Below are 24,134 nucleotides of genomic sequence, written 5' to 3' on the forward strand. Positions count from 1 at the left end.
TCACCCATGAAAACAGAACAATGACACTGGAGCTCGCCTCATAAACAAACCATGCACACATGTCTCTAGTCTATTCTGAAGCTGCAGCACCACAAGAATACTAACCCTGGTGAGAGTACCCTCCTTTTGTTGTTGCTGTGGGGAGGTTGTGTGTGTGTGCGTGCATGCATGCGTTAGTATTGTGTACTTTGTGTGTGTATCGGCATCTCAGATCCTGATGAAAGCGTGCGGGTGGTGCCAGCGTCCTGTCCTGTGGATGAATGAGGCTCGGCCTCCCTGGACGCAGTTGGCCCTGCCACTCTGTGGCCCCTCCCCTCCTGGTCTCTGCACGCCGCCCGGCAGGACAGGCAGACCAATCGAAGGGCTGACGAGAGCCTTTTTATTCGTGGGGAAAGGCTCTGTCCAGCTGGGAGGGGGGGGGACACACACGCTGATCACCAGTGTGGGCATACAGCCCTACTAAGGGAGGGATGGAGGGGAAAGGGAGGAGATGAGGACATGGATTTGGCAGCACACAGACCTGGTCCCCATAATGGTGGACTTCCCATTCCACCCACAGCCCCATTCTATTGGTCTCCTCCACTGTGGAGACAAGCTAGAGCTCCACTCCTCTGGTTTAAAACATTCTAGTACTCCATTCCTTTGGTTCAAGACATTCCAGAGCTCCATTCCTTTGGTTCAAGATATTCTAGAGCTCCATTCCTCTGGTTCAAGACATTCTAGAGCTCCATTCCTCTGGTTCAAGACATTCTAGAGCTCCATTCCTCTGGTTCAAGACATTCTAGAGCTCCATTCCTCTGGTTCAAGACATTCTAGAGCTCCATTCCTCTGGTTCAAGACATTCTAGAGCTCCATTCATGTCGTTTAGGGGCTGGTAGTCTAGTATATGTGCTTGGTAACAGTGCAGACAGATTATGTAGTGCGGGGAGTTTCATTCCTGCCTCAGAGGAATATAGGCCTGAAGCAAGTGGTCTGGCCTTCATAGGACCCTAACCCAACCTAGAGAATGGAGAGCAGTTCATAGCATCTGACAAATGACTTGTTTTCCACAGCTTCCCTCTTTCTTAATGGCGTCCTCCATTTTCTCAGTCCATTCTGTCTTTCTCCCTCTGCAGTTTTTCTCCCCCTGCCTCTCTTCTTCTCCAGCTTCACTCCATCTCTCTACCTCCCTGGGAGAGTAAATCCCTCTCTTCGGAGGAGTGTTTGGAGGAGTGTTGGGGCTTAGATGTGACTTCCCGCTTCGTTTCTTCATGAGCCCTCCCCGTGTCCCCCCCCCCCCATCCCCTTCTGCTTTAATCCAGAAACAGCACAGGTCCTTTTCCCAGCTTTTCCCCATTTTGTGTTTTTGAGGGAGGAGGGGGCGAGGGGGGTAGTTATTAGGATTTATTTCTCTTTTGCTCTGTTCATTTGAACATGCTCTGTCTCCTCTCCCCTCTGGGCTGAGTCTGTCTGTCTGAGGATAGTGTGCTTATCTATGGAGAGACGTGGGAAGAGAAGAGAGAACCAGAGAGTGAGCGGGAGGATGGGAAGGAGAAATTGCTGTCCTTTTGTGATGGGCCTCTCTACCGTCCATTTGGGGCCTGTGTGAGTCTGTGTTCTGTACTGTGGTGCTACTCGGTATGAGGCAGTATAGTGTGGCAGGCCCCTATCCATGTGGCTGAGAATGCAGATGATCAGGATATCGCTACTGCCATGGTCAGGAAGCTGTCCGACAGTGACAGACAGTGAGGCCCAATGCCTGATCATGGTTATTTTAATCAGGCATTACCTCTGTGTAGGTGTGGAAGAGTTGAGTAAGGAGGCAGAGGACACCCTCACCTGGCGGCTGAGACGGTTTGTCCCCTCTTCCCTCGTAGCGCCAGAGCTGGTGGATTAGCTCAGGTGTGACAGGCAGCCCTCACCAAGGTGGTGCGTGGTCGTGGCTTAGAGATGTGTGTCATTGACTGTGACCTGTAAGTGTCTGTGTGCGTGTGTACGGACCTTAATAGCATGCTGTGGGAGGTGTGTTGTAGAGCCGGGCCTGGCAGGGATTAAAGAGACTTTACTGTCACCATCCCCAGGAGAGTGAGCAGAGAGTAGAGAGCACACAGTGACATGGGCATACAGGAGCCAGATTAGAGCTCAGCCCCTCACAAACACAGAGGGATAAACACACACCAACAACCCCGCTCACATGGCACACACGTTCCCGCACAATCTACAGAGGCCAGATAAGAGCAGAGCACTGAGCATTGGCACACACACATACGCACAAAGACACTTACACTGACTCTGTGCTGTGCTCCTCCACTCCACTCCCCTCCCTCCACCCCAACCATCTCCAAAATGCCCCCCTGATTGGCCCATCTCCTGGAGCAGACTGTGGCAGGAGGAGGAGGAGATGGAGGGGGTGAGAGTGTCAGGGGAGAGGGGGTGGGGGAGAACCGGGAGGAGCTGAAAGAATGTACCCCTCACTGTGGGGAGCGCCAGCCAGCCTGCCCTAGGCCCCCAGGGGCCCCCTCCCTCACCCCTCACCCCCTTCCTCCATCCCTCTGTTTCTCTATCTCGCTCCCTCTCTCCCCCTGGTGTTTGGACAGCTGTGGGCAGAGATCAGGTTACGGGTGGCGCTGGTACTTCCTCTGCGCTGGCAGGCAGGCCTCTCTCTGTGCTCAGTGTCTGGTTGCCATTACCGCCGTGGCTCCACAGGAAGTCAGCCCAGCTCCTGAGCTCTTCTCTCCCAGTGCTGGGCTCTGCTGGACTGTGCACGTGGAGGGAGGGAGGCTCCGACAACCACTGCAACTGCATGGCTGGACCTCAGGAAACAGACCCTGCTGGGCGGCCATGGAAACCCTGTGTACTCTATGCTCTAAGTCAATGGCTATCAGGACAATGGACTGGGTGGGAGAGGAGTTTGACCCGGCTGAGGCTGGACCACTGACTCTGGCTGCAGTAGGGGCTGCTGCTGTTGCTGATGTACCCGATATTAAGACATGGTTGTTTGTTTCTATAATATCCCCATGAAATAAAGCAATTTATATTAGAAATCTTCACTAATCTAAAATGTCTAAGGATTAGTTGGGCCTAACTATCACTGCTGTGGAAGGAAGCAGTACTGACAGGCGGGCAGATGTGGTGGAGTCTCCTCTGTTTAGTATGTTCGTTAGCATCTTCTCTATCTACCCATTGGCTACTGTATACCTGTTAATGAGGTCTCCATTCCCATGAGCTCCCAGCACCATGAGGCCCAGTGCAGAGACTGAGATGGCATGGCCCCTCGCTTACTGGGGCCCTGGTATGTGAGTGGGCTGTCAGAGCGCTCTCTCGCTCTCTCTCTCGCTCTCTCTCTCTCTCTCTCTCTCTCTCTCTCTCTCTCTCTGTCTCTCTGTCTCACACTCGATGTGTTGCTGTCATTAAGGAAGTGCATTCCTAGCTATTCATCACACAAGGAGAATTTGAGTGGTAGACACTGTCTGTGTTGGTCTCTCTGTGTGATTGTGTGTGTGGGGCAGTGAGTTAGAGCTTTATTGAGTGTGTGGTGGCTGCGTGTGGAGTCAGATTTCAGTGTCACAAAAGATTATCAATATGCTTTAATAAAGTTCCTCAGACTCTCAGACGTGTTTTGTAGTCTGATTATGCAAATAGCATAAATGACGCAAACACATACTGTCCTGTAACACATTCGTTCTGCAGACACAACACACCCAACAAATGGCACACAACAGAGCTGCCAACACACAACCGCCGAAACAGCTAGGCAGGGAGGCAGGCAGGCGGCCCGGTTGCCCCCGGGAAGTGGGGAGAGTTGCTGTTTGATGTTGGCAGCTGATTAATGAGATGTGAGGAGTGGGATTTTGATGGGTGCTCTCTTGGTGCCTGTTTCAGGATTCAGCTTCGGGGGGGTGGAGAGGACGTGGGGACTCTGCACCCCCGTTGGTTACCCTTGAACACTCTGTGGAGGTGTTGACACGCCCCGTGCTCTGCTAACTCATGAGGGTGCTGTCGCAATTAAAACAGCACAGCAGCGCTCCTGCAGGAGAGGAGAGCATCCTCTCCACACGCACCCTGGCTCCACTACCAAGAGGGAGGGAGGGAGGGAGGAGGCTTGAAGAAGGTAGGGGAAAAGGATGGAGCTGGAGAAGAGAAAGGAATCCATAGAGGACTGCGAGAGAGAGAGCGTGATGGAGAGATGAATGAATGAGGCAGTGCAGATGGACTGAGTGAATGGGAGATTGACAGCGGGACTGAAATCAGGGATGGTGTAGATGACGAGGGAGAGTCAGAGGTCACAGAGAGGTGACGCGGAAGGGAGTCGGTCCCTGAGCTGCATTGTTTTTACCTACCTGTTATACCACAGTCAGTTTTAAGCCTGAATTCTGTTCTGGCGCATCAGGCCTGGTTGGCAGTGAGGGCTCATACTGGGACCAGCTCTTTAATTAGATCCTGATGAGGACCTTCAGGAAAAGAACCAGGTGATTGGACTTCTTATCCAAATAATTACCTCAATTAAGTCATTAAAACCCTGGGCATAGCCTAGCCCAGAACTGCCTCCTCTGTGCCACAGCAGGTATCCATCCCTGATCTCACTCTCGCACTCTGCAAGGGCTGCCTGCAATCTCTGTGTGCCAGTGTGTGTGTGTGTGCCTGATGTGGGCTGAAGGAAACTTATTCTGCTTTTGTTTTCTGCAGGATAGTGAGATACTGAGATCTCCAACAGATCAAACATGTATGTACGCGCCACACACACACACACACACACACACACACACACACACAGGTAGGTAAGTTAATTACACTCAGCATCTGGATGTCCGTATGTGTGCTAGCCTCTAGCTGCAGCGTGGGTCTCTGTCTCTGTGGTTCTAAAAGTGCCCAGGTGTATCATGGGGGATTAGGCTGGGGCTGCTGTGTGTGGGGGATTGGAGAGGGGCAAGCACAGAGCGCAGGCAGGCAGCCGTCAGTGACTACACGGAGATCAGCCATCCCTCCCTCTTGAGTCCCACCTCACCTCACCCAACAATGCAGAGAGAGAGAGGGAGCCAGGGCTGTATCCTATCACATACTGTACCTTGCAGAAAACCACCATCTCAACCAACCCACACACACAATATCTATTTATTACCTTAAATGGGCACCATCCATGTCCATGGAAATACAAAGCTCCTCTGACATGTATTTGGCTAATTGTGTGTGTGTTGAGTATTTTGTTGTTGTTTTGGAGGGGAGCCCCCCCCCCCCCTTTCGTTGTGTCTGGCTGCTGACGGTGTCCAGGTGTGCGTTAGGCTGCAGAGCGTGGAAGCACACATCTGGATGAGGATGAGCGCTCTGCACCCAGATGTGCTCCGCCACACACACACACTCCGATTCACACACACATACGCTGGCCAGTTTTTTGGCTGATTTTATGATTTTGAGAAGTGGAGCAGGGGGCGACATCAGCTGCCTGTCAGGTGTCTGTATGCTGCAAACAGATGTTATTTTGATGAGGGACTGAGAGGGAGGGAACAGAGAACAAAACAACAATGATATTATGCACAGGCTCCCCCTCTGCCCTCACGTTGACTGCAGCTCCAGCTGTTATCTCTGCATAATGTGTTTGTGGTCATGTGTGTGTAATGTATGTTAACGTGTGCAGTTTATAAATTGCATACGCTGTTGGACAGGCACACTAAAGACATATTTGTAGACAGGTCCTTTCTGTCACTATTGTATTTGTACCAGTGAAGTTGTTAATTCCTTCACTTGCAAGGTCATCAGAAGTTCATGGTAAGTGTGATCTAGGTACTTTTCTAGGAACTTCTTTCACTTCTTTCACAGAGTCCACCAGAACAGGATGGAGGCATTCAGATGGGATTTGGTGCCTGTGAAACTTTGATTCTCTTAGAGTCTAAGGAAAAGACTCCAAATCCCCCCTCTGACATTTTCCATCCACTTAAGGCTGGGCTGGCGCCTAGCTGAACTCCGCCAGGCAAACCGAACATACTCTCTTAAAAGACCTTTGCTTGAAAAACAAGAACAATAGTACTGTTTGTCCATTTTTTTTTTTGAATTCTTACCCCTTTTTCTCCCCAATTTCGTAGTATCCAATTGTGTAGTAGCTACTATCTTGTCTCATCGCTACAACTCCCGTACGGGCTCGGGAGAGACGAAGGTTGAAAGTCATGCGTCCTCCGATACACAACCAACCAAGCCGCTGCTTCTTTAACACAGCGCACATCCAACCCGGAAGCCAGCCGCACCAATGCTCCGGAGGAAACACCGTGCACCTGGCCACCTTGGCTAGCGTACACTGCGCCCAGCCCGCCACAGGAGTCGCTGGTGCACGATGAGACAAGGACACCCCTACCGACCAAGCCCTCCCTAACCCGGGCGACGCTAGGCCAATTGTGCGTCGCCCCACGGACCTCCCGGTCACGGCCGGTTACGACAGAGCCTGGGCGCGAACCCAGGACTCTGATGGCACAGCTGGCGCTGCAGTACAGCGCCCTTAACCACTGCGCCACCCGGGAGGCCCTTGTTTGTCCATTTTGAGATGCCGTAGCCAGTATACACTTCCTCAAACTAGTCAGAATTAGAAATCTGTCGTAGATTTTTTAAACATTTTTGCAGAGGAGATCTTTGTCACAAAATGGCGTCATTTTTGAATTGTTTCCGCTGGGAAGCATGCAGACGACTTTACTCTCCTTGTCTGCAGTCACTGTGCAGCTCTGGAGACACAGACCCAGACAGACTCGTTCGACAGTCAGGTACAGAGAGGAAGTAGGAGGATGAGGAATAGTAGCCCCTCCACCTACTGCCTCCCTACATCTACCTGGTTGTCAGCCTCAGTGTGTAGGTGACACCACATTAGCCCTGGCATGGCGGGAGAGCCTTTGATTTGACTGAGGGCCTGGGACACATGAGCTTGCTTAGGGGGATAAACAGCCTCTTCCCCCCCTCCTCCTCCGCCTCCTCCCTCCTTCTATGCGGGGGGAGTAGAGAGAAAGAGGGAGGCAAAGTTCAGATGAAAAAGCGTCCTCTAAATGGGGGCGCTGACATCACTCCTTTGTTGTGGATGTGTGTGCATTAATATTGATTTATTTTGACTGGGGGTCTATGCACATCTTGTTTGATGTCACCCCCAGGGGAAGGTCTCCCTCCACATGACCTCATAATGCTCAGTCATCTTTAATAACTTGCATCCTTGACACACTGATATTAATATTAGTGTGTTGCTTTAGACCACAGATAACCTTCAAACAGCCCTGGTTAGGAGCCCCTGTCTGGCTGCTAAGTGGTGTCGTTAGTACACAGTGCCGGGTGAGGCAGGCAGGCAGGGCTTGGGGGCTGAGTGGTAAGCTGTGTGTATCACTGGTGCAGTCTCACCCTGTGGCCAGTGTGAACTCTGGTGCCTCTGCAGACTGATTGCCTATGTTCTGTTCTGTCCTGCACTCCGCTCCACACTGCTGCTAGTTAGGCTTGAATTCTTTCTGCCCCTCTCAGTGCGGAATACCAGAATCATTTGGGAATCATGCTCACAACGAGACGCTTTTAAAAGACTCTGCTTATACACTAACTCACAAACAAAGTAGAGTTAGGAATTCTGGGAGAATGAGTTCCAGAGGAGAAGGGCATTTAAGAGCATCCTTAATACACTTGTCTTTTCCTACTACTTTTTTGAAGAAAAATGTACTTACTATGACTGATATGGTTGTCTTACCTAGCTATCTTAAGATGAATGCACTAACTAAGTGGCTCTGGAAAAGAGCGTTTGCTAAATGTCTAAAATGTGAATGTAAAAATGTTCCTCCTTTCTCTGACATCAAATTTTTGGGAGCAAAGTGCTCTGCACTGTAGGAGGGACAGCCATTTGTGGTTTTATTTCGGAGAAACGAACGCTTCTCTTCCTGGTATTACAGAGCTCTCTTGGCTCTGGTCACACTGATCACACCGGTTTGCCACCATGCTCTACAGGTATTTGTGCCTGCTCTGATTCCTTTGAATTGCTGTAGAATTATTTCAGTCTCACACACCGATATGCCCTCACATGTAGGAGCCGTGATTGGCAGCAATTTCCTTTCCGGCACTGTTCCCAGTATGATCTCCAATTGATAGGAGTTGTGAGTTGAGTTCCTCTCTCACATCATAAAATATATCAGAACTATGGGGGACAGAGAGTAGAGATCAGGATGACCAATTACATTTGGAATATGGATTTTGTTTTCCAACAAGTCGTCTTGTTCTATTGTCTGGACTTGGTTCCGTTTGACTTTTTTCCTCCCCTTTCCCTCCAAACCCTAACAGTAGAGTCTGCGAACACACACCAGCCGACATGCACGCTTCGTGAAGAGACAGAGGGAGGGTTGTAAACAGTTGATGCTTCTGGCAGAGGTTCACACGCACGACCTACAAATGATCAGTGTCTTCATTAGAGCTGCAGTACTTTTATGCACTCTTTTTTTGGGGGGGAGAATGGATGCGCTGTCTGTGGTGTGTGTGTCTGTTTAGTGTGTGCTGGGATGTCTATCTGTGAGTGGTGTGCTGATGTAGAGTGTTACCATGGGCCGGGCATGGAGGGCCTGAGCACAGCCCAGCGTGGTGGGGTTTGGCTGGGCTTGGCTCGGTGCCGCCCGGCCCAGTGTGGAACATCCAGAGGCTGCACACAGTTGGGCTCAGGGCAGGGGGCGGGACAGCCAAGGTCACTCCTACTGCTCCACTCACTATTATGGCCACAGAGCAGGCACTCAGCCAGAGACCATCTCTACATCTCTCTCGCTCTCTACATCACTCAGATGTTCTCGCTTTATTGATATGAGTGAATCAATGTTGCCAAGGCATTGTACTGGATGGGAATTAAATGAATAATTACATACTGCTTGGATGTTGTATTTATATTTTGATGTGTGTATTTTTCTGTACTCTATGTAATTCGTGGCGCATCTGTAAAGGAGACCTTGGTCTCAGTTTGACTCGCCCCTCCCCCAAAAATCATTTAATAAAGAATTCCTTTAATTGTCTTTCTCCATTTTCCCCAAGATTTCCCCTGGTATATAGTTATCTCCTCTACCGCTCTATTTTTCTCTACGTCCTCTCTCTCTCTCTCTCTCTCTCTCTCTCTCGGTCTCTCTCTCTCTCTCTCTCTGTCTCTCTCGGTCTCTCTCTCTGTCTCTCTCTGTCTCTCTCGCTCTCTCTCTCGCTCTCTCTCGCTCGCTCTCGCGCTCTCTCTCTCTCTCTTTCTCTCGCTCTCTCTCTCTCTCTACAGATGGACACATTTGCAGGTTAACTTGAACAGCAGGAGGTGCATTATTAGCATCCTGCTGCTTTCTCATATTTGCTCAGATTCTTTCTCCCCCTCCTTGGCGGCCAGATAATTCACAACCAGCCGGCCAAAGACTGAGTTGGTGTTTTAATGAAAAAGGAACAACACAAAGGGAAGAGCAGGGCGGCAGGCACACACAATCCTGGCTGCCGATCGCTAGCTACAAAGTAGGTTGGGATGTCTTTTGCATATCTGTGTGATCGCTCAAATCTGCTGTCGTTGGGGTTGTTGTTTGTGATTATTTCCCCTCACAGCTGAGAGTTGGGCTGGGGGTGGGGGACAGGAAATTAAGTCCCAGGAATCTGCCATCTCCCTTAGGGAAGAGATGACAATGAGAAATTGTTGTGGAATGGTTCATGGAGATTGCTTTTTAGCCGCATTTGGGAGATCTACCGTGGATAAACCCCCCCAGTGCACCCAGGGGCGTAGGATTAGGCATTCACATGCATACACACATGTATACAGATGAACACACACACACATGCACCACAGCATGGTAGGATTAGAAATACACATATAAAAGCACAGAAATGAACAAATGTGGACACACACACACCAATACACACAGTGCAGTGGCATTGTTGGCCTGGCTGTGTGATATGTTCTGTTGAAGGCCATGTCGGAACAGGGAAACATTCTCTCAGATGAAGCTGTCTTCAGTGTAGTGATGGTCCATCACCACTATGTTAATGATCAACAGTGTGTCTCTTTGTGCAAAATGTGTTTGAATACTATACTACTACAGACCATCTCTTGCAGCTAGTGAGGGTAGTAAAGCGTCTTGTGAAGATTGATGACCGGTGGTGTTAGTTGTGAGTCCGGTCAGGTGCCTTGACTCTCTAGCAGCCCACAGCGCCAGGCCTCAGATTCAATAAGGTTCTCTCAGACCAGGGCTGTCCAGAAACACAGGCCAGCAGCAACCAGGCCTCAGATTCAATAAGGCTTTCTCAAACCAGGGCTGTCCAGAAACACAGGCCTCAGATTCAATAAGGTTCTCTCAGACCAGGGCTGTCCAGAAACAGGACTCAGATTCAATAAGGTTCTCTCAGACCAGGGCTGTCCAGAAACACACGCCAGCAGCAACCAGGCCTCAGATTCGATAAGGTTCTCTCAGACCAGGGCTGTCCAGAAACACAGGCCAGCAGCAACCAGGCCTCAGATTCAATAAGGCTTTCTCAGACCAGGGCTGTCCAGAAACACAGGCCAGCAGCAGCCAGGCCTCAGATTCAATAAGGTTCTCTCAGACCAGGGCTGTCCAGAAACACAGGCCAGCAGCAACCAGGCCTCAGATTCAATAAGGTTCTCTCAGACCAAGGCTGTCCAGAAACACAGGACTCAGATTCAATAAGGCTTTCTCAGACCAGGGCTGTCCAGAAACACAGGCCAGCAGCAGCCAGGCCTCAGATTCAATAAGGTTATGTCAGACCAGGGCTGTCCAGAAACACAGGCCAGCAGCAGCCAGGCCTCAGATTCAATAAGGTTCTCTCAGACCAGGGCTGTCCAGAAACACAGGCCAGCAGCAGCCAGGCAGAAGCCTATACAATTTACAACACTCCTATTACACAATCTACATAATCTTCAATCACCCCAATTAGCAATCTGTGATGGGTGTGTTTGTGTAGATGTATTCTGTATGTGTGTTGCAACTATTAAAGTTGAGTCTTGAGCATGGAATAAGTGCGGAGTTTCACCTTGAAGTCTGTGGGCAGCAGGTTAGATCAGCGGGTGTATGCTAGACAGCAGTGCACGTTGTATGAGCAATATCAATGAGTAAAATAACCGTCCTATTTTCCTTCGTTTACTTGGTTTAGTTGTCTCCTTATTACAGATTCTTAGTTTTGCAGTGTTTTGGCACAGATCAGTTTTGAAAACCTTGTCCCTCAATCTCAGAAACAGCTGTGTTTGCCAGCAATAGCCAGAGAAAGCGCCAGTCACACAGATAACTGTATAAAAAGGAACACATTATTCACACCAGCCTTGATTACAGGTTACAGTCAACCGTTGTTGCCATGGTGATTAGCTGTAGATACAGAACAGAAGCGCTTGGTAACCTGGTTGGATGGGTTATGATGATTTGTGTTGCTGCTCTCAGTGGGAACTACCACAGAGTCACAATGCCTTCCACTGGAGAGAGTGATGTTGGTTGTCGGTTAATTAAGCAATAAGGCACGGGGGGTGGTATATGGCCAATATACCACGGCAAAGGGCTGTTCTTAAGCATAACGCATCGCGGAGTGCCTGGATACAGCCCTTAGCCGTGGTATATTGGCCATATACTACAAACCCGAGGTGCCTTATTGCTATTATAAACTGGTTGCTAACGTAATTAGAGCAGTAAAAATACATGTTTTGTCTTACCCGTGGTATACAGTCTGATATACCATGACTGTCAGCCAATCAGCATTCAGGGCTCGAACCACCCAGTTAATAATGTCAGTTAGAACGTACACTGAGTATACCAGACTTTAAGAACACCTTCCTAATTTTGAGTTGCACCCCTCCCCTTTTGCCCTCAGAACAGCCTGAGTTTGTCAGGGCATGGACTCGACAAGGTGTCGAAAGCGTTCCACAGGGAAGCTGGCCAATGTTCGCACCAAGTTGGCTGGATGTCCTTTGGGTGGTGGACCATTCTTCATGCACATGGGAAACTGTTGAGCGTGAAAGACCCAGGAGCATTGCAGTTCTTGACACACTCAAACCTGTGCGCCTGGCACCTACAACCATACCCCATTCAAAGGCACTTAAGTATTTTGTCTTGCCCGTTCACCCTCTGAATGGCACACATACACGTCTGTACGGGACACCATCCATGTCTCAAGGCTGAGCAATCCTTCTTTGACCTGTCTCCTCCCCCTCATCTACACTGGTTTGAAGAGGATTTAACAAGTGACATTAAAAAGGGATCATATCTTTCACCTGGATTCACCTGGTCAGTCTGTCATGGAAAGAGCAGGTGTCCTTAATGTTTTGTACATTCTGGAGAGAGTTTGGTTCCCAAATATTTGGTTCCCAAATAGCACCTTTTAATTATAACTAAGGTGTTATGTAGGGCCTGTGTGTCAGTGTCTCATCAATGTGGTCTATCTGCAGCCTTTATGGACAGGCTGTGGGCTGATAATGTGGGCTAAAAGACAGAGGCATATGGAAACATATGGATGGGGTCAGTAAGAGGTAGAGGAGGGAAGATGTAGAGCACCACTTGAAATAAATGGAGGCCCTGGGAGTGACTTGCACTTATAAAGACTTATCATATGGCAGTTTTATTGGGGCACTGATTAGAACTATTCCCACATGGGCACTTCTGAGCATTCAATTAACATTCAAAACACAAATATCTGTGCATACATTATACTCCCCGCTCATAACAATCCGTCTGGGCTGTCTGGTGTTGTTATTGTGTAAGTTTGACATTTGAAAATATCATTTCCATATTTTCCCCCTCGCTTTAACCTAGCTCTGACAGATTATTGATTGTTGGGTTTGGATCATGCAAGAAAGGCATTTCACTGGACTTGTGCACATTTAAAAATATATATATATATTTTTCGACCCTGAGATTTAAATTGACATATAATTAACTTTTTGATTTGCAGTTTTTTTTCTTTCATGTGGCTGTGATTATTTTGGACGTGTTCTCAAGACCCCAAACATAATCATCTTGTCACCATATAGGCTGCTAGGTGTAAGCCGAGGACACGCAGCACTTCCAGGCTTATTTAGTTGATTATTTCCCATTTCTCTGGCGTTGGCTGGGGGGTCCCTGCCTGTCTCTCTGTGTGTTGCCTCTTTATCTGTGTGTGTGGGGGGGGAAATGAGAAGCAGCTCTCCCAGTGAGAGAGGCCTGGATGGACAGCGGGCGGCCAGGGCTGCTGGGCAGGGGGCATGGGACTACTGCCTAAACTTGATTGGTGGAGCCCAGGTGTTGGGGAGGAGGGATGAGATGTGATTGGTTGGAGGTGGGGAATTGGTGTGAGGAAAAAAAGAGTAGTGGTTAGTAGTTCAGTAGAATAGGACTAGCAGGATTATTGAGGACCTTGTCAGAGATGCGGGGGGGGGGGGTCTTTGAGATGAGGGATTCCAGTCCCAGAGGCTGTTGTACTATGGCTTCTGTCCTGCAGTTCAGAGTGAGCAGTTTGGTCCATTTGACCTTGCAGTGTGTCAACAGACCCAATCAGAATGGAAAACCTTGGCACCCGGACATTGTGCACCTATCATGGTGGACATTTTCCCACTGTTCCCCAAGTACACCAGTCTTTAGGTCACAAGCTCGCCAAAAGCGTGTCAAGCAGTGGTGGTCGGTGCCGTTTAAGATGAGGGAGGACGATCATTTTTTTATGAGCATGGCCTTATTTCTATTACAACATATTGGATGACTGTCATTCATATTCCATTCACCCAGTTCATTGTAACATTGATAGGTTTAGACTACTACATGATACTCAAATTTTCCCTATACCCATCATGAGGTTGATACAACCTAGCCTATGAATGAATGTTTACAACATAGGTGCACACAGGTTGAGAGAAAGATTTGAGGTGACAGACAGTGACACATTAAATACCGCCTTGCACACTCTTGCCTGCATTTAGCTGATCTAAGGTGTAATCATTAGTCCAACAGTTGCAAACAAGCATTTCTATTGGACTAATTCAGGAATGTTTATCCTCGTCTCGTTCCGTTTGCTTCTTTTTTATACACCCCTGATCACACACAAACCATTCACTTTCATAGCCACATACGATAAGGAATGCAACAAGTTGTTTGTGTCTACCCGCTCTTCTCTTCTCACCTTTTCCCTTTGCTTATGGACTTCAGTGAACAACACATCAGCTGTCTGTAACCAACCGAAACAACCTTTCCATGCCAAACCTTCATATCATAACTGTTACACACAGCCTAAGTCGTTGTCACCATATTAGCTAAAGTAATGTCATAGTCAACATAGCTAATAGAATTAACATATTAGTAAACCCGCTACAATCATGCAGTGCAGTCCGTAAGCAGTTTAGCAGTTACACCGGCGGGCCCCTGTTTTACTAATAAACCAAAAGCTTACATTGACTTGGAAGAGTTCCAGTGTTGTGTTGTCATAGCCAGCTACAGTAGCTAACATAGCATCCCTCTGTTTGAGCCGGGTGTTTTCAGTAGGCTAACCTAGCTAGCTGCATTTGCTAGCTAAGTGAAAGTGGGAAAAAAATACAAAATATAGCTATCGCTCTCTCTCTTGCTCCTCCATTTAAAAGTGGTTAAACTACAGTGCCTTGCAAAGTATACATCCCTGTCACGCCCTGACCATAGTTTACTTTGTATTTTCTATGTTTTGATTGGTCAGGGTGTGATCTGAGTGGGCATTCTATGTTTCATGTCTTGTTTGTCTATTTCTATGTTCAGCCTGATATGGTTCTCAGTCAGAGGCAGGTGTTCGTCATTGTCTCTGATTGGGAACCATATTTAGGTAGCCTGGGTTTCACTGTGTGTTTGTGGGTGATTGTTCCTGTCTATGTGTTTTCACCAGATAGGGCTGTTTAGGTTTTTGTTACGTTCATCACGTTCTTTATTTTGTAGTGTTTGTATTGATTCGTGTTTTATGTTTGTTCATTAAAACATGGATCGCAATCTACACGCTGCATTTTGGTCCGACTCTCCTTCTCACGAAGAAAACCGTTACAGAATCACCCACCACCAACGGACCAAGCAGCGTGTCAACAGGCAGCAGCAGCAGCGTAAAGAGGAATGGACATGGGAGGACGTTTTGGATGGCAAGGGCTGTTACACTTGGGAGGAGATACTGGCTGGAAGAGATCGCCTCCCATGGGAACAGGTGGAGGCACTTAGGAGAGCAGAGGCAGCCGGAGAGAGGAGCCGGCGATATGAGGGAACACGGCTGGCAAGGAAGCCCGAGAGGCAGCCCCAAAAATTTCTTGGGGGGGGGCTAACAGGGAGTATGGCTACGCCAGGTAGGAGACCTGGGCAGACTCCCTGTGCTTACCGGGGGGCTAGAGAGACCGGACAGGCACCGTGTTATGCAGTGGTGCGCACGGTGTCTCCAGTGCGGGTGCATAGCCCGGTGCGGTATATTCCAGCTCCGCGTGTCGGCCGGGCTAGATTGAGCGTCGAGCCTAATGCCATGAAGCCGGCTCTACGCAGCTGGTCCCCAGTGCGTCTCCTTGGGCCGGTTTACATGGCACCAGCCTTGCGCTCGGTTTCTCCGGTTCGCCTGCATAGTCCAGTGCGGGCTATTCCACCTCGCCGCACTGGCAGGGCGACCGTGAGCATTCAACCAGGTAAGGTTGGGCAGGCTCGGTGCTCAAGAGCTCCAGTGCGCCTGCACGGTCCGGTTTTTCCAGTACCACCTCCACACCCCAGCCCTCCGGTAGCAGCTCCCCGCACCAGGCTTCCTGTGCGTGTCCTCGGCCCAGTACCACCAGTGCCAGCACCACGCATCAGGCCTACAGTGCGCCTCGCCTGTCCAGCGCTGCCAGAGCCTCCCTTCTCTTCAGCGCTGTCGGAGTCTCCCGCCTGTTTAGCGCTGTTAGAGCCTGCCTTCTCTACAGCGCTGCCGGAGTCTCCCGCCTGTTCAGAACTGCCAGTTAGCATAGAGCTGCCAGTTAGCATAGAGCTGCCAGTTAGCATAGAGCTGCCAGTTAGCATAGAGCTGCCAGTTAGCTTAGAGCTGCCAGTTAGCTTAGAGCTGCCAGTTAGCAAGGAGCTGCCAGTCTGCATGGAGCTGCCAGTCTGCATGGAGCTGCCAGTCTGCATGGAGCTGCCAGTCTGCAAGGAGCCGCCAGAGCTGCCAGTCTGCAGGATGCCGCCAAAGCTGCCAGTCTGCAAGGAGCCGCCAGAGCTGCCAGTCTGCAAGGAGCCGCCAGAGCTGCCAGTTAGCATGGAGCAGCCAGGGCCGCCAGTCAGCATGGAGCAGCCAGGGCCGCCAGTCAGCATGGAGCAGCCAGGGCCGCCAGTCAGCATGGAGCAGCCAGGGCCGCCAGTCAGCATGGAGCAGCCAGTCAGCATGGAGCAGCCAGTCAGCATGGAGCAGCCAGTCAGCATGGAGCAGCCAGAGCAGCCAGTCAGCATGGAGCAGCCAGAGCTGCCAGTCAGCATGGAGCAGCCAGTCAGCATGGAGCAGCCAGAGTTGCCAGTCAGCATGGAGCAGCCAGTCAGCATGGAGCAGCCAGAGCTACCAGTCATCATGGAGCAGCCAGAGCAGTCTGCCAGCATGGAGCAGCCAGAGCAGTCTGCCAGCATGGAGCAGCCAGAGCTGTCAGTCAGCATGGAGCAGCCAGAGCAGCCAGTCTGTGTCGACCAGTCTCTTCCAGATCTGCCAGTCGTCCAGACTCTTCCAGATCTGCCAGTCGACCAGACTCTTCCAGATCTGCCAGTCGACCAGACTCTTCCAGATCTGCCAGTCGACCAGACTCTTCCAGATCTGCCCGTCGTCCAGACTCTTCCAGATCTGCCAGTCGTCCAGACTCTTCCAGATCTGCCAGTCGTCCAGACTCTTCCAGATCTGCCAGTCGTCCAGACTCTTCCAGATCTGCCAGTCGTCCAGACTCTTCCAGATCTGCCAGTCGTCCAGACTCTTCCAGATCTGCCAGTCGTCCAGACTCTTCCAGATCTGCCAGTCGACCAGACTCTTCCAGATCTGCCAGTCGACCAGACTCTTCCAGATCTGCCAGTCGACCAGACTCTTCCAGATCTGCCAGTCGGCCAGATTCTCCCAGATCTGCCAGTCGTCCAGATTCTCCTGGATCCGCCAGTCAGCCAGGATCTTCCAGAACCGCCAGCCAGCCAGGATCTGCCGGATCCAACCACCTGCCTGAGCTTCTTCTCAGTGCTGAGCTTCTTCTCAGTGCTGAGCTTCCTCTCAGGGCTGAGCTACCCATCTGTCCCGAGTTACCTCTGTCCCGAGCTGTCCCTCTGTCCCATGTTATCATTGTGGTGGGTAACCTATTTAGGGACGTTTAGGAGGGGGATTAAAACTGTCATGGAGTGGGGTCCACGTCCAGCGCCAGAGCCGCCACCGCGGACAGATGCCCACCCAGACCCTCCCCTATAGGTTCAGGTTTTGCGGCCGGAGTCCGCACCTTGGGGGGGGGGGTACTGTCACGCCCTGACCATAGTTTACTTTGTATTTTCTATGTTTTGATTGGTCAGGGTGTGATCTGAGTGGGCATTCTATGTTTCATGTCTTGTTTGTCTATTTCTATGTTCAGCCTGATATGGTTCTCAGTCAGAGGCAGGTGTTCGTCATTGTCTCTGATTGGGAACCATATTTAGGTAGCCTGGGTTTCACTGTGTGTTTGTGGGTGATTGTTCCTGTCTATGTGTTTTCACCAGATAGGGCTGTTTAGGTTTTTGTTACGTTCATCACGTTCTTTATTTTGTAGTGTTTGTATTGATTCGTGTTTTATGTTTGTTCATTAAAACATGGATCGCAATCTACACGCTGCATTTTGGTCCGACTCTCCTTCTCACGAAGAAAACCGTTACAATCCCCCTTAGCGTTTTCCTATTTTGTTGCATTACAACTTGTTATTTAAATTGATTTGTATTTGAATTTCATGTAATGGACATACACAAAAGAGTCCAAATTGGTGAAGTGAAAAAAAAAGAACTATTCACCCCTTTTGCTATGAAGCCCCTATATAAGATCTGGTGCAATCAATTACCTTCAGAAGTCACATAATTAGTTGCACACAGGTGGATTTTATTTAAGTGTCACATGATCTCAGTATATATATACACACCTGTTCTGAAAGGCCCCAGAGTCTGCAACACCACTAAGCAATGGGCACCACCAAGCAAGTGGCACCATGAAGACCAAGGAGCTCTCCAAACAGGTCAGGGACAAAGTTGTGGAGAAGTACAGATCAGGGTTGGGTTATAAAAAAATATCAGAAACTTTGAACATCCCACGAAGCACCAATAAATCCATTATAAAAAATGGAAAGAATAGGGCCTGACAAGAGCGGGCCGCCCACCAAACCTTACGGACCAGGCCAGGAGGGCATTAATCAGAGAGGCAACAAAGAGACCAAATATAACCCTGAAGGAGCTGCAAAGCTCCACAGCGGAGATTGGAGTGTCTGTCCATAGGACCACTTTAAGCTGTATACTCCACAGAGCTGGGCTTTACAGAAGAGTGGCCAGAAAAAAAGCCATTGCTTAAAGAAACAAATAAGCAAACAGATTTGGGGTTCGCCAAAAGGTATGTGGGAGACTCTCCAAACATATGGAAGAAGGTACTCAGGTCAGAAAGACTCAAATGTAGCGTTTTGGCCATCAAGGAAAATGCTATGTGTTGGGTTTGCGCCAGACCTTTCATCATCCCGAGAACACTATCCCCACAGTGAAGCATGGTGGTGGCGGCATCATGCTGTGGGGATGTTTTTCCTCAGCAGGGACTGGAAAACTGGTTAGAATTGAAGAAATGAAGGATGGCGCTAAATACAGGGAAATTCTTGAGGGAAACCTGTTTCAGTCTTCCAGAGATTTGAGACTGAGGCGGAGAATCACCTTCCAGCAGGACAATGACCCTAATTATACTGCTGAAGCAACACTTGAGTTGTTTAAGGGGAAACATTTAAATGTCTTGGAATGGCCTAGTCAAAGCCCAGACCTCAATCCAATTGAGAATCTGTGGTACGACTTAAAGATTGCTGTACACCAGCGGAACCCATCCTACTTGAAGGAGCTGGACCAGTTTTGCCTTGAAGAATGGGCAAAAATCCCAGTGGCTAGATGTACCAAGCTTATAGAGACATACCCCAAGAGACATGCAGCTGTAATTGCTGCAAAAGGTGGCTCTACAAAGTATTGACTTTGGGGGTGTGAATAGTTATGCACGCTCAACTTTTACATTTTTTGTGATATTTCTTGTTTGTTTCACAATAAAAAATATTTTGCGTCTTCAAAGTGGTAGGCATGTTGTGTAAATCAAATTATACAAACCCCCAAAAAATCTATTTTAATTCCAGGTTGTAAGGCAACAAAATAGGAAAAATGCCAAGGGGGGTGAATACTTTTGCAAGCCACTGAATTGTTTTTCTCTCCGAGTCAACTAGTCACCACATTTTATGCGCTGCAGTACTCACTAGCTGCAGTTTAGGCTTTCAGAACTAGATTAATTATTTGATCCTTTGATTGGGTGGACAACGTTAGTTCATGCTGCAAGAGCTCTGATTGGTTGAAATATGTCCTCCAGAAGTTGTCATAATTACTGTGTAATTCTATGGAAGGTGTGAGAACCATGAGGCTTCTAGATTTTGTATTGAAGTCAATGTACCCACAGTGCTGTTGTGGCTACTGTCGACCTTCATTGCAAAACAGTTAATGTTTCACTATTTACATTTTCCTGAAATTTACTGAGGAGTATGGTCCTCCCCTTCCTCCTCTGAGGAACCTCCTAGTGTCAAGGAATAGCAGAGTTTTCAAAATTATTTTGATGGAGGGAGTTGGTGAGAGGAGGGGGAGATGATAAGAGTGAGTCGGGGGGGGGGGGGGGGGAGAGCTGTGATTATCTAGTGTGCTTTGGAAGGAGAGTTTGTCTGTTTGCATGAAGGTTGGTTTCTACTGGGTGGAGAGATCCAGCATCCTACTGTTATGTAATCTGATAGGAGATTCCAAGCCGGTCAGCTCCATATGCTGTCCACGTCTGCCAAAAATATCTGGAGCCGGAGACTCCATCACGCTTGGCCGCCGGAGAGTGCGCTCCGGAAATATTTACTACAGATAATAGGAAACGTGTGAACCAGAGCCGTGGCCAGGAGAGAGGGAGAGGAATGAAGAGAAGAATAGAGAGGGATAGTCACTAGCAGAGTCACTAAACTGGTGATAGTAGAGTAGTGAATAGTGATGACTGATGGACGGACTGGCAGACAGAGATTTTGTTTGTGTGTAAACAAGATGTTTGTGTCAGAGAGAGATTGAGTGAAGGCGCATGAGAGTCTATGTGTGGGTGTTAGGAGCTCCAGGGATCAGCGCAGCATTGCAGCATTCTGTGTGTGTCTGAGAGGGAGAGTAGAGGTGGAGAGCTCTTGGGACCCCTCCAGCTCTGCAGCAGGTGTGTGTGTGTGTATACTCTGGCCCACATTGCCGCCCCACCACCATGGGTCAAGCTCAAAATGCCTCCGTTTCTCCCTCCTTTCCCTCTGTGTTTCCATGGCAACACACCTTGAGCTAGCCCCCTAGAGGAGCCAAGCACCTCCATCTCACCCCCTCAACCACTCAGCCCTCCTGCCCCCCTCCCTCCCTCTGCTCTCCCCTGGTGTATCTCTTGCCGTCCCTGCCATCAATCGCCAGGCCAGGTTTTAGGCCGCAGGGCGAGGGGAGTGGGGCCGGGGCCCTGGGGAGACCCAGCTCCCAACCAAGGAGCTCATTTGTGTGCCAGTGCACGCTGCAGGGTGTTGTGGGTGGGTGGGGGAGAGGAGCCGACAGGGGGAGGTGAGCTTGTGGGGGGGGCTTGTGTAGACGGGACTGTCCCCGGGGAGGGCTGTGAGTCAGGGCGCCACCTGGCTCCCTCTGGTCAATTAGCTGGAAGCACATTGGCTAAGCAGCAACAGAGGCAGCCGCCATGCCGTAGCAGTGTTTGTGCAGGATAAGAATCCTGTTCAGTTGGTGGAATAATAATTTAGGAATAATACATAAATATTGTTCCTTCACACCTTTCCTTTCTCCGTTGCTGCAAGGCCCTCAATCTCTCTATCCACCTCAGTCTGTATTCCTTTACCTTCTTTCTTTCCCTGTATCGCTCTTTCTTCTCCCCTCTCTCTTCCTCACTCTCCCATCCCCTTTCCATGCCTCACACTGTCTCTCTCTCGCTCTCCCTCTGTCTCACTCCCTCTCTCTTTCCCATTAGTGTCCTGGCAAGCCCTCATCAGTAATTCTGCGTATATGTGGCGGCGTCATGCCATTTCTCAATTAAGATGGTGCATACCTTAGGAGGTGGGGAAGTTTTTTTTTCCCCCTCTCAATCGGAGTTAAATGTTCTCCCGGTCTCTCTATCTCGCCCTCACACACTCTCTCTTCTTCTCTTCACTCTGCATACTGATCAAGCCTCTTAACAGATCAGTGTGTTTTCCCCCCTTCTTTTCTTTCCTACTCTTTCTTCCTGTTCTCCGTGTCTGATCTGTGGTGCAGATAGCTGAAGTGGGTCCTTTTGAAGGATGAAATGTCCTGTAGCTATTTAACCTCTCCCTTCTGCCATACTAATGACTGCTCTATATGCTGCTACTACCAAACATGCCTACACTCATCCAACGTGTCAAGTCTGGAAACGTCTTACTTGTGGTTAATCAATTGAACCGGTTGGTGCTACTAGTCTAATAGTCGCAGAAGATAAGAGATCAACCACTAATAAGGATTGTATGTATGATATTCTGCATCAGTGATTTGTATAGCAGTGTAGTACAGTAGTAATTAGTAATTACTGTATATGTTATGCACTTTCTGCAAGTTGAATATAGTTTGGTTTTGTGTTCTAGTTTAGGACTCACCTTCACCAAACCTCTGCTTTCCTTCCCTCCCATCCTGCTCCAGCGTGGGCCTCCCGGGGTAGCAGCCATGCAGCTGTGTGGCCGTCTCGCGGATCAAATGCTCTCTCAGACACAAAGCGGGTCATCAGGATGTTTCAGGGTCCTGTCATCTCTCCATGGTTCCCTCCCTCCCTCCCCCACCCACACACACACACACACACACACACAGCCCAACCAACCCAGCCCCAGTCTGCTTCGTGCCTGTCCGTGCACGGCTCACCAGCCCTCCCTCCACGCTCTGAAAGAGAGGACAGACAGAGTACACTCCCCACTCACTGATCAAAACCACTGTATTTGTCATAGAAAATACATTACTTTTGTAGGACACACACACAAAAACGCTTTGGGCCCCCTCACTCTGCGCCCCCGGCCCTTGTCAGACAGCCCAATTATCCCCCTGCTCTCTGTACTGAGCTCTGTTCTCTCTTTACTCATAGTTGCCTTCAATTCTCCTGATGTCTCCCATACATAACCCCCATTTCACCTTGGTTTTCACTTTTGGACCTGTAGGCTAGATCTATTGGTCAGTTGGTGTTTATAGATCAGTATTCTATTGGTCAGTTGGTGTTTGTAGGTCAGTATTCTATTGGTTAGTTGCTGTTTGTAGGTGAGGATTCTATTGGTCAGTTGATGCTGTTGATTGTGGTTGTGGCTCTAGGGTTTTCTCTCGAAGACAGTTCTGAGGGAATCTCTCTCTGCGTCTCTGGGTTCATGAGAAATGTCATCTGCTGCTTCAATCTTGCCTCAATTTAATATTTTAATGGTAATCAACCTCCATCTCAGGGTGGTTTGGGACCGAAAGGCATCCCACCAAAACGTGATGTCTTTGAGGAAGCAGCAGCGGGGACGGGCAGAGCAAAGGAGTGCCCTCGCCAATCCCCCTAAGCCCCGTCCGCACCCAGCCCTTCCCCTAGCCATTCAGACAGGGATTAAGTCACCCTTGTGGAGGCCTTTGAGACAGAGAGGAGATTGGAATCAGTGGAGGTGGTTTGGGTATGGGGGGGGGGGGTCATGGGGGTGTCAGCGATGTTTGATTGAAGACTTTATCAACCCTGCGTGCCCCTGTTGCTGAGCAGCGGGGCACCTCGGGGCATGGGGGGGGGGAGGGGGCTGTCTATGGTGGGACAGCAGGGGAGGCTGCCATCAGGGGGGACAGAGACCGGCGGCGGTGTCTTCCACGGTTCGGGACTCAGCGAGGGGCTAGGATTGGGGCGCAGTGGAGGCAATATGATGGCGCGGGGGCGGGCGCGGCTCGGTCCTGTGTGACGCTCGGCCGATAAGGCGGGAGCGTAGGCACCCAGCCAGGACCCAACGCCCACCTTTCATCTGTCCCACGGCGGAGGGGGCCGCTGATGGCATTCATGCAGGCTTAAAATAGAGCGGCGAGCAGGGGGAGGGCACATAGCCCAGACCACTGGGGGTGGCAGGCAATTACCGGCCGGGAGAGAAGAGGCACTGGGAGGGGAGGGGTGGGGAGTGTGCCGGTCACACAGGCCAGATCTGGAGAGGATGGAGGGAAAGACGCAAGGAAGGACGGACAGCCCTCTCTTTCGGATTCAGACCTGGACCTGTTAGTGCAGGATCATGGTATCCCTCTCTGGGCTCTGTGACAGGGACATTGTGACCAAGGCAGAGGGACAGGCATGTGTTGGAGCTGTGCAACGTGCTGCAGCATGAGCAGACAGGCACGAGAGAGGCAATGATTGAATACAACTGCTATACTTTAGTACACAAACTTACCTGTACATGAGCTTACACTTTTCCTTTTTTGTCTGTGTATGAGTGAGAGTGTGTGTGTTTGACGATAATGTGTGTGTATAATATGTTTATCCCCGCCTTCACTTTCTGACCCTCCTTGTTGTATGGTGTGTTCTTATTTTACAGAGGAAGGCATCAATCACGAGTGCAAGCTGTGTAACCAGATGTTTGACTCTCCGGCCAAGCTCCTGTGTCACCTGATCGAGCACAGCTTCGAGGGCATGGGCGGCACCTTCAAGTGTCCCGTCTGCTTCACAGGTGAGGGGTCGGTGTGGGGCCTCAGAGGGGGGCCAGGTGGAGGGCAGTCAAGGTGCTTGAGTGTCTGACCAACATTAACATACACACAGAGACACGATATGAACACATGTTCCACTAGATCTGAAGGCCCTCACACAAAGTTGCACTGCACTTTGTCGCCCATTGAATAGCAGAGATGCTAATACATTGACCCAGATAAATCCTCTCCATCTCCTTATTCCTCTCTCCATACCTTCCACCCTATAACCCCTCATGTGGTAACATGTCGTCCTCCTCCTCCACTACTGAATTGAACTGTATTAATGATCAG

At 49.7% G+C, this 24,134-nt stretch overlaps 1 protein-coding gene across 2 annotated transcripts in view; it reads left to right on the forward strand.

Annotated features, from left to right (window-relative positions):
• Window positions 1-24,134, forward strand: part of LOC110501822 (zinc finger protein 423) — a 151,465-nt gene that overhangs the window by 112,226 nt on the left and 15,105 nt on the right. For both annotated transcript variants that reach the window (XM_036954080.2, XM_090205863.1), the window contains one exon: window positions 23,693-23,824. In XM_036954080.2, coding sequence (XP_036809975.1) covers window positions 23,693-23,824 — 132 coding nt within the window. The remainder of the gene's footprint in view (window positions 1-23,692; window positions 23,825-24,134) is intronic.

The sequence above is a fragment of the Oncorhynchus mykiss genome, chromosome 2 (genome assembly GCF_057628025.1).
Source record: "Oncorhynchus mykiss isolate SJ-2025 chromosome 2, ASM5762802v1, whole genome shotgun sequence".
In the NCBI taxonomy this organism is placed as follows: Eukaryota; Metazoa; Chordata; class Actinopteri; order Salmoniformes; family Salmonidae; genus Oncorhynchus; species Oncorhynchus mykiss.